Source organism: Colossoma macropomum, unplaced genomic scaffold (assembly GCF_904425465.1).
Source record: "Colossoma macropomum unplaced genomic scaffold, Colossoma_macropomum, whole genome shotgun sequence".
NCBI classification, from domain to species: domain Eukaryota; kingdom Metazoa; phylum Chordata; class Actinopteri; order Characiformes; family Serrasalmidae; genus Colossoma; species Colossoma macropomum.
Window position 1 is genome coordinate 36,001,135 of NW_023494787.1, and position 12,292 is coordinate 36,013,426.

General features: G+C 40.0%; 1 protein-coding gene across 1 annotated transcript; it reads left to right on the top strand.

Annotated features, from left to right (window-relative positions):
- Positions 1 to 108: 108 nt before the first annotated feature.
- On the top strand, positions 109 to 4,929 carry cks1b (CDC28 protein kinase regulatory subunit 1B). The gene is made up of 4 exons (XM_036565710.1): positions 109 to 250; positions 649 to 730; positions 844 to 971; positions 4,328 to 4,929. Exons 2-4 carry the CDS (start codon positions 672 to 674, stop codon positions 4,378 to 4,380), a joined length of 240 nt encoding a protein of 79 aa, XP_036421603.1. The 5' UTR covers positions 109 to 250; positions 649 to 671; the 3' UTR covers positions 4,381 to 4,929.
- The last annotated feature ends 7,363 nt before the right edge of the window (positions 4,930 to 12,292 follow it).

Genomic DNA, 12,292 nt, shown 5'->3' on the forward strand with positions numbered 1-12,292 from the left:
GTGACAGAGATGGTGGAGGGGAAAGCAACAAAGCTTCATAGCCAATAGGAATCGAGTTTAGAACCATGTGACAGTAACTCACTACCAAACGTCCAATAAGAATGCGTGTTCCTTGTTTGAATGCTGGAGGGCGGGCCCGTGAGTTCTGAGAGGGAAATTTGTCAGTGAAGCCGAGGATCAACTTACTGACACGCTGCTCATCGGATATAAATCTGACTAGCTTACTGACGTTCTGCTAGAAACAAATCCGGTATGTATTTTAGAATCATTAAATCAGCGCTGAATCCTACTTTACAAGTTAGCCAGCGAGCAAATTGCTAATGTTTACGTTGGTTAAATAAATAGCTAACCTAGCTAGCTAAGGTTAGCTAACTCAACGTTACATACGCGCAAGGGTCGAGTATTTTACCAGTTGAACCTTTTTACAATAGAAACGAACTCGTTTGTTTTTAGTCTCGCCTGCTTTATAATGTCAGCTTCTGCAACCTCACTTTTCAGTTAGTTGACTTAAGTACGCTTTATGTTAACGTTTGCAAGCTAGCATGTTAAGTGAAGTACGAGGTCATTAACTCCCACATAGTTTACTCTGTTCTAACTGTAGGTTGCTGTGATGTAGCTAATTTCACTGTGTCTTTGTGTCCCGTTTAGAGAACTACAGTAGATACCACGCTATGTCTCACAAGCAGATTTATTACTCGGACAAATATGATGACGAAAAGTTCGAGTACAGGTAGCTACTTAACTATAATTCACTTTATTCATAGTCTGAACATGCAGTGATTTAAGTAGCTTGATTTCAATAAAGGAAGCTGAAACGACACACTCCTGTCTATGGTTTTTCAGACACGTCATGCTGCCCAAAGACATCGCCAAACGGGTACCGAAGACACATCTGATGTCCGAGACGGAGTGGCGGAATCTGGGCGTTCAGCAGAGCCAAGGATGGGTACATTATATGATCCATCAGCCAGGTTTGTGGAAATGACTATAGTATGCGTGTAAATTGTCTTTCTAAAGATCATCTGAGATTGTCAGAAAAAAATTGTCGAGAAACCTAGGACTCTTTTACAGTGGTGGTGATGATAGGAGTCACAGTGTCTACAACACAAATACTGCCATTTTATTTATTATTCAGAGTGACCAGTGAATCAACATGTGAGTGTCTAGAAGCAGTAATCCATGACTTCCTGTTTCACTGGGGTGTATATATACACTATATTGCCAAAAGTATTCACTCACCCATCTAAATCATTGAACTCAGGTGTTCCAATCACTTCCATGGCCACAGGTGCATAAAACCAAGCACCTAGGCATGCAGACTGCTTCTACAAACATTTGTGAAAGAGTGGGTCACTCTCAGGAGCTCAGTAAATTCCAGCATGGTACCGTGATTGGATGCCAAATGTGCAACAAGTCTAGTCGTGAAATTTCCTTGCTACTAAATATTCCACAGTCAGCTGTCAGTGGTATTATAACAAAGTGGAAGCGATTGTGAATGACAGCAACTCAGCCACGAAGTGGTAGGCCACGTAAAATGACAGAGCGGGGTCAGTGGAAGCTGAGGCGCATAGTGTGTAGAGGTCGTCAACTTTCTGCAGAATCAATCACTACAGACCTCCAAACTTCATGTGGCCTTCAGATTAGCTCAAGAACAGCGTGTAGAGAGCTTCACAGAATGGGTTTCCATGGCCGAGCAGCTGCGTCCAAGCCTTACATCACCAAGCGCAATGTAAAGCGCCATCACTGGACTTTTGAGCAGTGGAGATGTGTTCTCTGGAGTGACGAATCACACTTCTCCGTCTGGCAATCTGATAGACTCGTCTGACTGCATTGTGCTAAGTGTAAAGTTTGGTGGAGGGGGGATTATGGTGTGGGGCTGTTTTTCAGGAGTTTGGCTCGGCCCCTTAGTTCCAGTGAAAGGAACTCTTAATGCTTCAGCAGACCAAGAGATTTTGGACAATTTCATTCTCCCAACTTTGTGCGAACAGTTTGAGGATGGCCCCTTCCTGTTCCAACATGACTGTGCACCAGTGCACAAAGCAAGGTCCATAAAGACATGGATGCGCGAGTTTGGTGTGGAAGAAGTTGACTGGCCTGCCTCAACCCGATAGAACACCTTAGGGATGAATTAGAGCGGAGACTGTGAGCCAGGCCTTCACGTCCAACATCAGTGTCTGACCTCACAAATGCGCTTCTGGAAGAATGGTCAAAAGTTCCCATAAACACACTCCTTGTCGGAAGCTTTCCCAGAAGAGTTGAAGCCGTTATAGCTGCAAAGGGTGGGCCGACATTATATTATACCCTATGGATTAAGAATGGGATGTCACTCAAGTTCATATGCGTGTGAAGGCAGACGAGAGAATACTTTTGGCAATATAGTGTATGTGTGTATATCTTTGTCCAGTAACCCTGAAAGTTACTACTTTTTCCTACCAATCTTCCTCCTCTCCTCCTCCTCCTCCATCTTATCGGTTGTCCAAATATTAGAGGAGACAAGAGGAGCCACTTAAAATACTTGCCGAAGCTTCTAGCTGAGGATGCAGGACTGTATGCTACTGAGGAAGTCTATTACAGATTTTAGAGTGACATCACTGTAGACATGCCCAGACAGGTGAGACAAACACACGGCAGTCTAGCTATACCTTAATAATGTAATGGAATGGAATAATGTAATTATGTATTGTGTATTTTGTACTTGGTGTAAAATGAAGAGAAAAAAAAACATACAGTAGGAAAATACTCAAGTGAATAGCCATGCTTTCAAGCAAATGTTGTGATGGGCTCATTTCATCAATAGTCCATATCAGTTTTAATTATTTTGAAAGGAATCAGCTGTCCCATTACCCTAGTTTCTGTTCATTCTCTCCATTCTTCCTGCTCCTCTCCTCTGCTCGATCCCTCCTGTGTTTTTCTGGGGTAGGAGAGGAGCAGTAGGAAGGGTATCAGTATCAGTAGCAAAAAGATCTGGACACATCCCCTGTCATTCTTCAACATGGGAAAGACAAGACAAAACACAATTCAGATGAGGGCAAAGTGTGTTGACCTATATTAGTCAAGGAATGGCTGCTTGCCTGAAAATGCCCATATCCTCAGTTAGGGCAAGAATTCAAAGGTTCCAGTTGACCAGACCTGTGACAAAGTTGCCTGGACAAGGATCCAATTTTATTTTGCCCTCGTGCAAAAAAAACAAAAAAAAAAACAAGGGTCACTGTTGGAGAATTAAATAAAAAAAGTAGCATTTAGGAGTCACCAAGTCTCAAAAACTACTATCAGACACCCTCCATGTCAACAGATTATTTGGAAGGCGTGCAAGGTAAAAGACTTTCCTGTCATCTAATAACAAATGTAAGCACCTGGAGTTTACTAAACTACTGGGACAGATGAAATGGGGAAATTGGAAGGGGGGGTCGAGCTTTTTGGCAACAAATGCTTCAGGTGGGTTTGGTGTAAAAAGAAGGATGACTACACTGTAAAGAGCCTGATGCCTATTGCTAAGTATGGTGGAGGGTCTGTGGGGGGAAAAAGTTTTGTTTGGAAACTGTTTTGCCTTACAGTGCTCTGCCTGTACCTCTCCTCTATGTTTGTATACAAAAATACATTTTAGACCAAAGCTTCATCTTAAAACTATTGCAGAACAGTGTCTCTGGCATCAGTCAACACATTCATAACCATTTAATGCCATAGCTATCTGTGAGGGAGCTTTTAGATGTGTTAAATGCTTCAGATGTTGGGTTCCTATCACCACCACTATGAAAGCTTCTTACTTGGTAAGTTTTCTATAATGGGGCTTTTCACATCACACTATTCTAAATGAATTCTGTTTACATGTTAATGACTTAATAAAATAGAAATAAAATTTGTGTAAGAAGCGTTTGCAGTTTCTCCAAATTCAGGTTTTTCTGGTTAGCAGTGTCAGCCAGTTTCAAGCCTTTGAAGCTTGGAATCATGTTAGTTTGGTGGGCTGTCCTACTCTTTGTAAATTGTTTTTGCCCAAACAAGATTGTGGCAGAACATGCTTGCATTGAAAATGGTGTGAAAGCACATTGCGAGAAATAGCCTAGCCCTGTTTTCCCAACTCTAGTTCCAGAGGCCTGATCTACACTGCACAGTATATTTTCAGTGCTTGAACACCTGATTCAGCTCAGGAATGACTTGATTAGTTAGTGATACGATTCTGGGCGAGGGAAAACACAAAACTGCAGTGGGGATCCAGTTTTAGTAACATACTAAGTTTGCTTCTGTGATTATTGCTGTGATGGTTGTTGCACTTGTGTTCACTGGTGGTTATTTTTCTCTTCTTTCTTGTCTGTGTTTCTCCTCCTGCCAGAACCTCACATTTTGCTGTTCCGTCGGCCTCTACCCACACCGAAATCCCAGTGACAGAATGCAGGACGCCATTTAAAATGTACACTGTCAGAAGATAAGAGACACCAGATAACATTGCGTCAGTTCTGTTTCTATTCCTTTCAACTGAATGTAGTGAATTTACTTTCAAGTGGAACAGAGACTGTATTCTGTTGATCAGGAATTCCTGTCTCAAAATTCTTAAACTAATTGTTCTATAATTGTTGGCATATAAAGCATTTTCAGCAGTGGCAAGGCACAGAAAGTTTGTGTAAAACAGATTTTAGGAGCTCTAACCTGAAGAAAGCAATGTCAGTCATAAAATAAGTTTTGCAGAACAGTCAACATCCTTTAGTCTTGCAATTCCTTTTCTTATCTTATTGCAGCTGTTTAATTCAAGCATAACAGGATGAACATTTAATCACTTTCAGGCCTCTGTCTTTTCCATTTTCATCCACATACCTTACACATCTTTATCTTTCAGTTTCTTGTGACATTATGAAACTCTATGTACTTTTTTTTACTGTGAACATTACTCACCTGCTCAATATTTATGTCTTTTTTAAATAAACATTTTGAAGTTAATTCTGTTGGATTTTGTATCTTTGTGGAAGACTCCACACTCCATAGTAATCTTGGTCTGCCCTTTAAAACACCCCACTCCACGACTGTGCTGCTTGTGTTACATACTATGTTGAACTATATTGACATTTGTGCTGGATGTGCACACGGGTGCACAAATTTACATAAAGTTAAATAATACAAAAAACAAACTCATCAGGAGTGCCCAAACTTTTATTGCAGTGTTTGTGGTGGGCCAAGGGCCGAAAGGATAAAATATTAAACAAGGTAGGTAGGTTTCTAAGGGTGCTTAAAAATGTTTCATAACATTTACAAAATTTTTCAGAAGTGGCATTTTTAATATCAAAATAAGTATTTAATGAGTTATGACCAGGGGTGCCAAGCAAAAATTGGCACCCCTGGTCAAATGGACATGTTTTGTTGATTTTCTAAGTGAAAATAACATTCTCTACAGAAAACATACTTTGCACATTTTAATGCACAGTTATTTATTAGCTGAATTTAACACATTGGAAAAAACACAGTGTGGCTTGTTAGAAAGTTATGCTACATTTCACATTATCAGTTTTTACAAAATTTGCAAAAAATGTATGTTTGTACTCATATGGGAAGGGGTGGACAGGGTTATGGTAACTCCTGGTGGGCTAAATAAAATGTCCTAACTGGCCAACTTTGGCCATAATTCATAACTTCGGGCATAATAATAATGGACTTAATACTTTTTTGTTTTGCCAAATACATTTGATGTATTACAAGCATAAGACTACTACATACCAAACATAGAACTAGAGGTCAGTGACTTTTGCACTCGAAACAAGCGTGATCATTTCCCATTGTAGAGGGCTGGAGTCCAGTAGTTTGATGATTTCCCTGCTAAACTAATTATCATTAATATTAGATGAATAAGTTGTGTTGGAGCAGAAAAATCACCAATCTGTGCTGGACACCAGCCCTTTAGGACCATGTGACCTGCCCCATCTTTCAAATTGATTTGAAAGTGATATATTTGACCTCTAGAGGGCAGCACCATACTCTAATAAAGTACAAACACACAAACGCGCACGTTTTCTGAGCCGCTTATCCTTTTGGGTCACGGAGGGAGCTGGAGCCTATCCCAGCTGTTCTAATAAAGTAGTGTAAATGTAAAACGAAAACAGCTTTAGTGGTGTGTGAGAAATTATAAGCCTAAGATGATCATTGTTTTAACAGTTCTGTTTGCCAAGTAGTGCGTCTCTCATCAGCCATTTGTTGTTTCAGCTATTTGCTACATAAATTAAATTTAAAATTAAATTTAGGAATCCATTTGTGAATTATTTCTCTTAATGAATGAAGATAAAACTATGGGTACCAGCAATGGCAACAATGCAATAGTGTTGTAGTGTAGTTTAGTAGGACCCAAGTCAGATCTCGGTCCCATAAATTGACAGTCTGTGCATCTTTTTTGACTCGTGTCTTGTCCCCGTCTCGGGGTAAAGTGGATACGGAGATCGTTCTTGAGACCAGCCGAGTGCAGTGTCTCCGTTTGAGGTTTTTCTGTCATTACTGAAAATCAACAAAACCTTCGAACAGAATAAAACAGATCCTGCCGGGGGAGAATCTAATTGATCCTAATGGCTTGGGCACTGTGTCCATTTCTCGAGGAAAGAATGTTTCACATGGTAGCATGAAAAAACTTTGTGTTTTAATTATGCAAAAATGTTTAAAGGTGGAATTCCCCTTTAGGAAACAGTGGCATAAATAATACTTTAAAGGTCCCTCTCTGTCATGGATAGACCAAGTAGTACGCTTTACCCTGCCATACAGCTGGTTCCACATGACAGTCTGTCACCCGTTTGTGCATGTAAATCATGGCCTATGAATGTGTGTTTACAGTTTGTCCTTCAGGACATGAGGGACATGCGGGACAGCAGCCTGTGTGACCAGCCTGTGAAGACAATGAGTACAGACAGGTGCTTGTGTCCATGCTCACGGCTGATGAAAAAGATTGCAGATAGTGCCCATTGCAGCAATGTTCCATAGGGGTGGAGCTGGAGGTAAAGCAGGGCATTGTGGACGTGACCAAAATCAGACTCACCAAAAAGCCAACCACAAAGGCATCCACCTGCTGGACAAAGAATAGACAGATGTCATTTGGAACGCCCAGCAGCAGCAGCTTCGTAGCTCCTGGGATTCCAGATTTACACCATGATCAAATGAGGGCTCATTCACCACTGGGCACCGCTCCCACCTGGACTCATTCCAGTTCAACCACTGCATACTTGATACATCAATAAAAAACTAATTTATACAGCTTCCCTCATACCACAAATGTAGTGAGTCATCCAAGATGTGTGTCTAAAGTTTGCTTCTATTATTTTACCCTGGAGGATGGAGCCAAATCCTCCAGAGCAAAACAGTATGTAGATAGCTTTAAGTATGTATCTAGCTTTAGGTAGCAACAAATGGTATGACTAACATTCAAACATCAAACTGCGACAATTCCAAGCAGACTTCCCTGAGTCATTTTTGACACTGGATTTCTATAAAAATGGCTAAATAAATTAAAAATCAGTGGCAGCAGCCATTTTTAAACCTTTTGTACAGGTGCACCGATAAGAGAACTGTGGGACAATGCCATTATCTAATATTCTTCATGTACAAGTCTGTCAGTGTGGCTAGATAAATATTTATAAAATGATTAAACTGGGGTTAAATCCACTTGGATTAGCATTACAAAGAAATGTAACATTTATTTCGATAAGGTTATGAATCTGTATCAAAGTGAACAAAATACATACAGTTTATCACAGTAGCCCAGCAGTACCTGAACAGTCTGCTCTTCCAGAGTACAAGAAATGCTTCATCAGATATTGGTTTCAAAAATAACCATCATATCCTATCTGTATGATGCTGATTCTTCTTCTTCTTCTTCTTATAATTATTATTATTAATAATAATCATAATAATAATAATAATAATAATTTGAAGCACTCAAGCAGCTCAAATCTACCTGTCAGTGTCACACAACTGGCACATACAGAGGGCTGCACATACAAAGAGAGGGCCGAGAAACAGAGCATAGTGTGATTCACTATAAAATCAACCCTTAATCACCCTTACTAAGTCGTGGCCACGACTTAATTATCTTTCTCCAAAGCCGTACTAAGTCATGGCCACGTATTAGGATCTCGTTTCCAGACCTTACTATGTCATGGGCACGTGTTATTTTTATAAATACGGGATGTTGCCAGCAGGCCTCTGTATGTTTCTTTTCAAAATTGCATGTTTTTTTTTATTTAGTAAGTATTCTAGAAGCTTTTCCTTAAACTGTAAAAGGTAACTGTATCCTGAATACTGCTTTTACAAACTGTAACTTGGACTAAATACAGATTCTTGCATTCCTTTACTTCCTGGCCCTGCTTTTAGACTGTTATTTTGTCATTCTAATGCTTTGGTATCTTTGTGAACTTTTCCTCTATAGATTTTTAATAGAATAACCAGTTGACCAGAATGGCAAATTTAAAATTTAAAAATTTCCTTGTCGTTTTCCAAATTATGTAAGAACATTTTCTTCTTACTCTAGTAAAGACTGTGAAATTCTGAAGGTGTTTGTGTCTCACTCATGTGCTCATTTTAGGGGCTTGCTGCTACTTGTCCTTTTCAGTCTTGCAGTAAAACTTCTCATGTTGCAAGATACCACAAAAACTGGGATCTAATTCAAGTTGCTGCCACACTTCTTCCTGAAACAATGGAACATCTAGCCGACTACAGAGCAATAGTCTAGAAGTTGTACGTGCACAGCCATCTTTTGATGCCAACTTATGATATACCAGTCTCCTGAACCCCTTGATAAATTCACTGAAAACCTGTGAACCTGTTATAGGGAACAAAATAATCACAGACATTCAAGAACACAGTGTGCCACAGCATGCTTTGCAGGAACTGGCCAAAAAACTTGTTGATGACAGTACAATACAAAGTGCTTTAGCTTCTGCTCACACATTGGCCACAAACCAACCACAGGAAGATTCTGTTTTATAAGAATAAGTTCTACTTGGTTGAGCCCCTTCAGATTATGTTGGGCTGTAATGACCAAGACGAGAAAAGGCATGTTGGCACCCTGTTTTAGCGAGACTGAAAGCAGTTTTAAGAGATCAAAGTGCATGTAGAATTCTAGTCACTAGAGGAGAGCCTGAGTCAAGGCCGAGACTTTTTTTTAGAATATAAAAATAACAAGTAGAAAGGGGGGAAAATGAAATTCAGTTGTAATTCATTGTACATTAATTACTTATTCATTGTATATTAATAAATAATATTAGATTTTATCATATATTTTGTAAAATATAAGATTAAACAACATATAGCCTAACAATCATAGTAATTATTAGTGCATTACAGTCTTAGTCCAACTTTGCCTTTTGTTTATTTTGGTAGCAAATGATGGTTCTTCTCTGTCTCTTCTTCTATAAAACTTATTCAGAATTACTACCTAAAGTCAACTGAATATAAACACACATGCATTTTTATTATTAAATGAAAACACAGTAATAATAACATTCCAGTCTGCCCTCAGGGGATGTTTAAGTTTGAAACCATATATGAACAACATATATACATATACTAAAAAAAAAAAGTTCAGCTTCTAGTTACTTCAGATGGAGGCATTACACATTACACGCTGGTCTCAAGAGCAATTTCCAAGTCCCCCTTACCCCAAATCCAAAATGACAAGACTGGACACTACATGTCCACAAATACTCAACCTTCTACCTCTTAAAAAAGATATAATCTATATTGGCTCAGCTTTTGTTCTGGGATGCTTTTGAGGCCTGTAACTTGCTGAGTCAAAAGAATAAGATGCTTGCAGTGTATTTTACTTTGTACAATTGAAACCCATTTAATCGTTAAACTGTCAATCAGATTCAGTTAGATTTGCTACATGTAGAGGAAGACTACAAGTATTTTGATGTCAACAAAGTTCCTGGAAGACTACTGTCGGGATGAGTTTCAGTTAAACCCACCTTTCTGGGCGTCGCCGAGAGACATACGCAGTTGCTATGAGTCAGCGCAGGTTTTGGCTGATCACCAGGGACACACTGTGCCCGAAGGAGTTAGCGCCATAGTGTGTGTTCCACAGACTGAGATGTTTTTGTGTGTCATCCTATCACTTTGCTTTCCCTATAATTTGTTTGTTTGAGGGTGTGGCTGTTTATGATCTGGCGCTTCACCTGCAATAGTAATACTCTTTGTTATTTGACCATGTGGTATCATCATACCTGGATCACAAGAGCTCTCTGAAGCCTTCAGAAAGAAGGCTGTAGATGCCTATGAGTCTGGGAAGGGGTTAAGACACTTTCTAAAATATCATTCCACTGTCTGAAAGTTCATCTGTAAGTAGTGAAGATTCAAAATCACTGTCCAGGCCATGCCTCTCCAGCAAGTTTATACCACAGGATCTGCAGGTGGCACTTGCCACTGTTGCTGTCAAAGTGCATACCTCTACCATTAGAAAGAGAGAGGGTCTTTTTGCTGTCTAAAAAGATCTTCAGGGCATTTCTAAAGTTTGTTAATGATTATCTAGACAGGGATCAGGACTTCTGGAACAATGTGCTTATGGATAGACGAATCAAAGATAAAGTTGTTTGGCCACAGTACCAGAAGCCACACACACAAACACACATGCATTTTCTAAGCCGCTTATCCTCCCGAGTCATGGAGGGTGCTGGAGCCTATCCCAGCACTCATAGGTCAGAAGGCAATAAACAGCCTGGACAGGCCGCCAGTCCATCACAGGGCCTACCAGAAGTCATGTTTGGTGAAAACCAAACAAAGACAGACAATCAGAGAGTGCAAAAAAGGGTCACCAGAGAGGCTCCTTAAGATATTTCTGGACTATAGTGGACAAAAGATTTTCAGTGGTTTGTAGTTTGGGCTCTGGCTGGGCCATTCCAGAAAATTTACCTCTGGCATCTGAGGAGCTCACTTATGGAGTTTTATGTTTTCTTGGAGTATTTTGTTTGGCTGGTGGAGCTGTAGCTGAATTGTACGAATTTAGAAATCTTGTTTTTTTGGTGACTTGCACTGTACGTTTGAATAGGCCATGTATGGACAAAGTCTACGATTTGCTTACAATGTACGAAAACGTCCATGCTATGTTATTTCATCTAAAATAACATGCTGCGCTTTGAGTACTGAGCAAAGAGCAACTGAGCAGCACTGCTAACACTGTGCACTGAAGCTAAAGACCAGATGGTGATATTCAGAGTAGGACATTACGATCTGTCTACAGCCATGTTTTACCAAAAAAGTCACCGTATTGATGTTTATACCTAGCTATCTCTGGCTCTCTTCATTCAAACAGAATAAAGTTGCATAGACTTCGTTAGCAAATGTTGATGTTTCCTCTGCCTCCGTTTGGTTGGCCTGCGTGTCTCCAGCTGTATTGGAGAAGCGGATATGATTGTTTTACTAGTGCAAACAGAATCCACAATCGTAGTCAGGTCACAGGCAATGGTCAAATCCACAATAGGTAATATACACAAAAACACAAACATAACCAGGCGAACAGTCCAAAGCCCGGGCTTTAAACTAAACTAATCAGAGAAGAACAGGTGTTACTGATCAGTACTCTGGGGAACTGGAGCGCTGATTGGAGCGCGAGAGTGAGGCTGGAGTCACGTAATCTCCCAGGGGATTCTGCTAGATTGAGTCCAAAGAGAGTTCAGAGCCAAAGGGAGTCGTGACATAAAGTGACTAATGGCTTTGTGTCCGACCTCCACAAAATCATCTGTTTTGGGAAATAGTTTTCCTTAGTTTTTACCATCTGGAAAAAAATGCAGATCCCTGACTTCCTTTTCTACAATTTGCCTGTATTAGGCTCTATCTATGATGCCCTTGATGATAATGTCCTCCTCCTGAAAAAATGCAACCCTAGGATATGATGCTGCCACCACCATGTTTTATATTAAGGAAGGTATTTCCTGGTTTAAGATTACCTTAATTGCTCCTCCCGAAAATTGAGAAACAGCCAAGCTGATGTTTATCAGGTGAGAAGAAATATAAAAAAGAGTCTCTCTAAAGCCAGACGGAGCTTTATAGTTTGTATTTTTTTGTGGATTCCTGTTTAAATTAGTAAATAAGACTACTCTGTCCACCTGTGGTGGTGTTTATGAGGCCTGTGTAGTGTTTCAGTCAGATTACATGGCCCCACCCCAGGCCATCGTCCCAATAGTACATTAAGCCACAAGGGCAACCCTCCTCCTTGCACAGATAAATACATCACAGCTTCATTCCAACCCTTTATATTAAAGCTGTACGAGCAGGACAATCTACTTCATTTAATTGCTTTCATGTTATGGACAGGGAAAAACAGTAAGTTTTGTCTTTT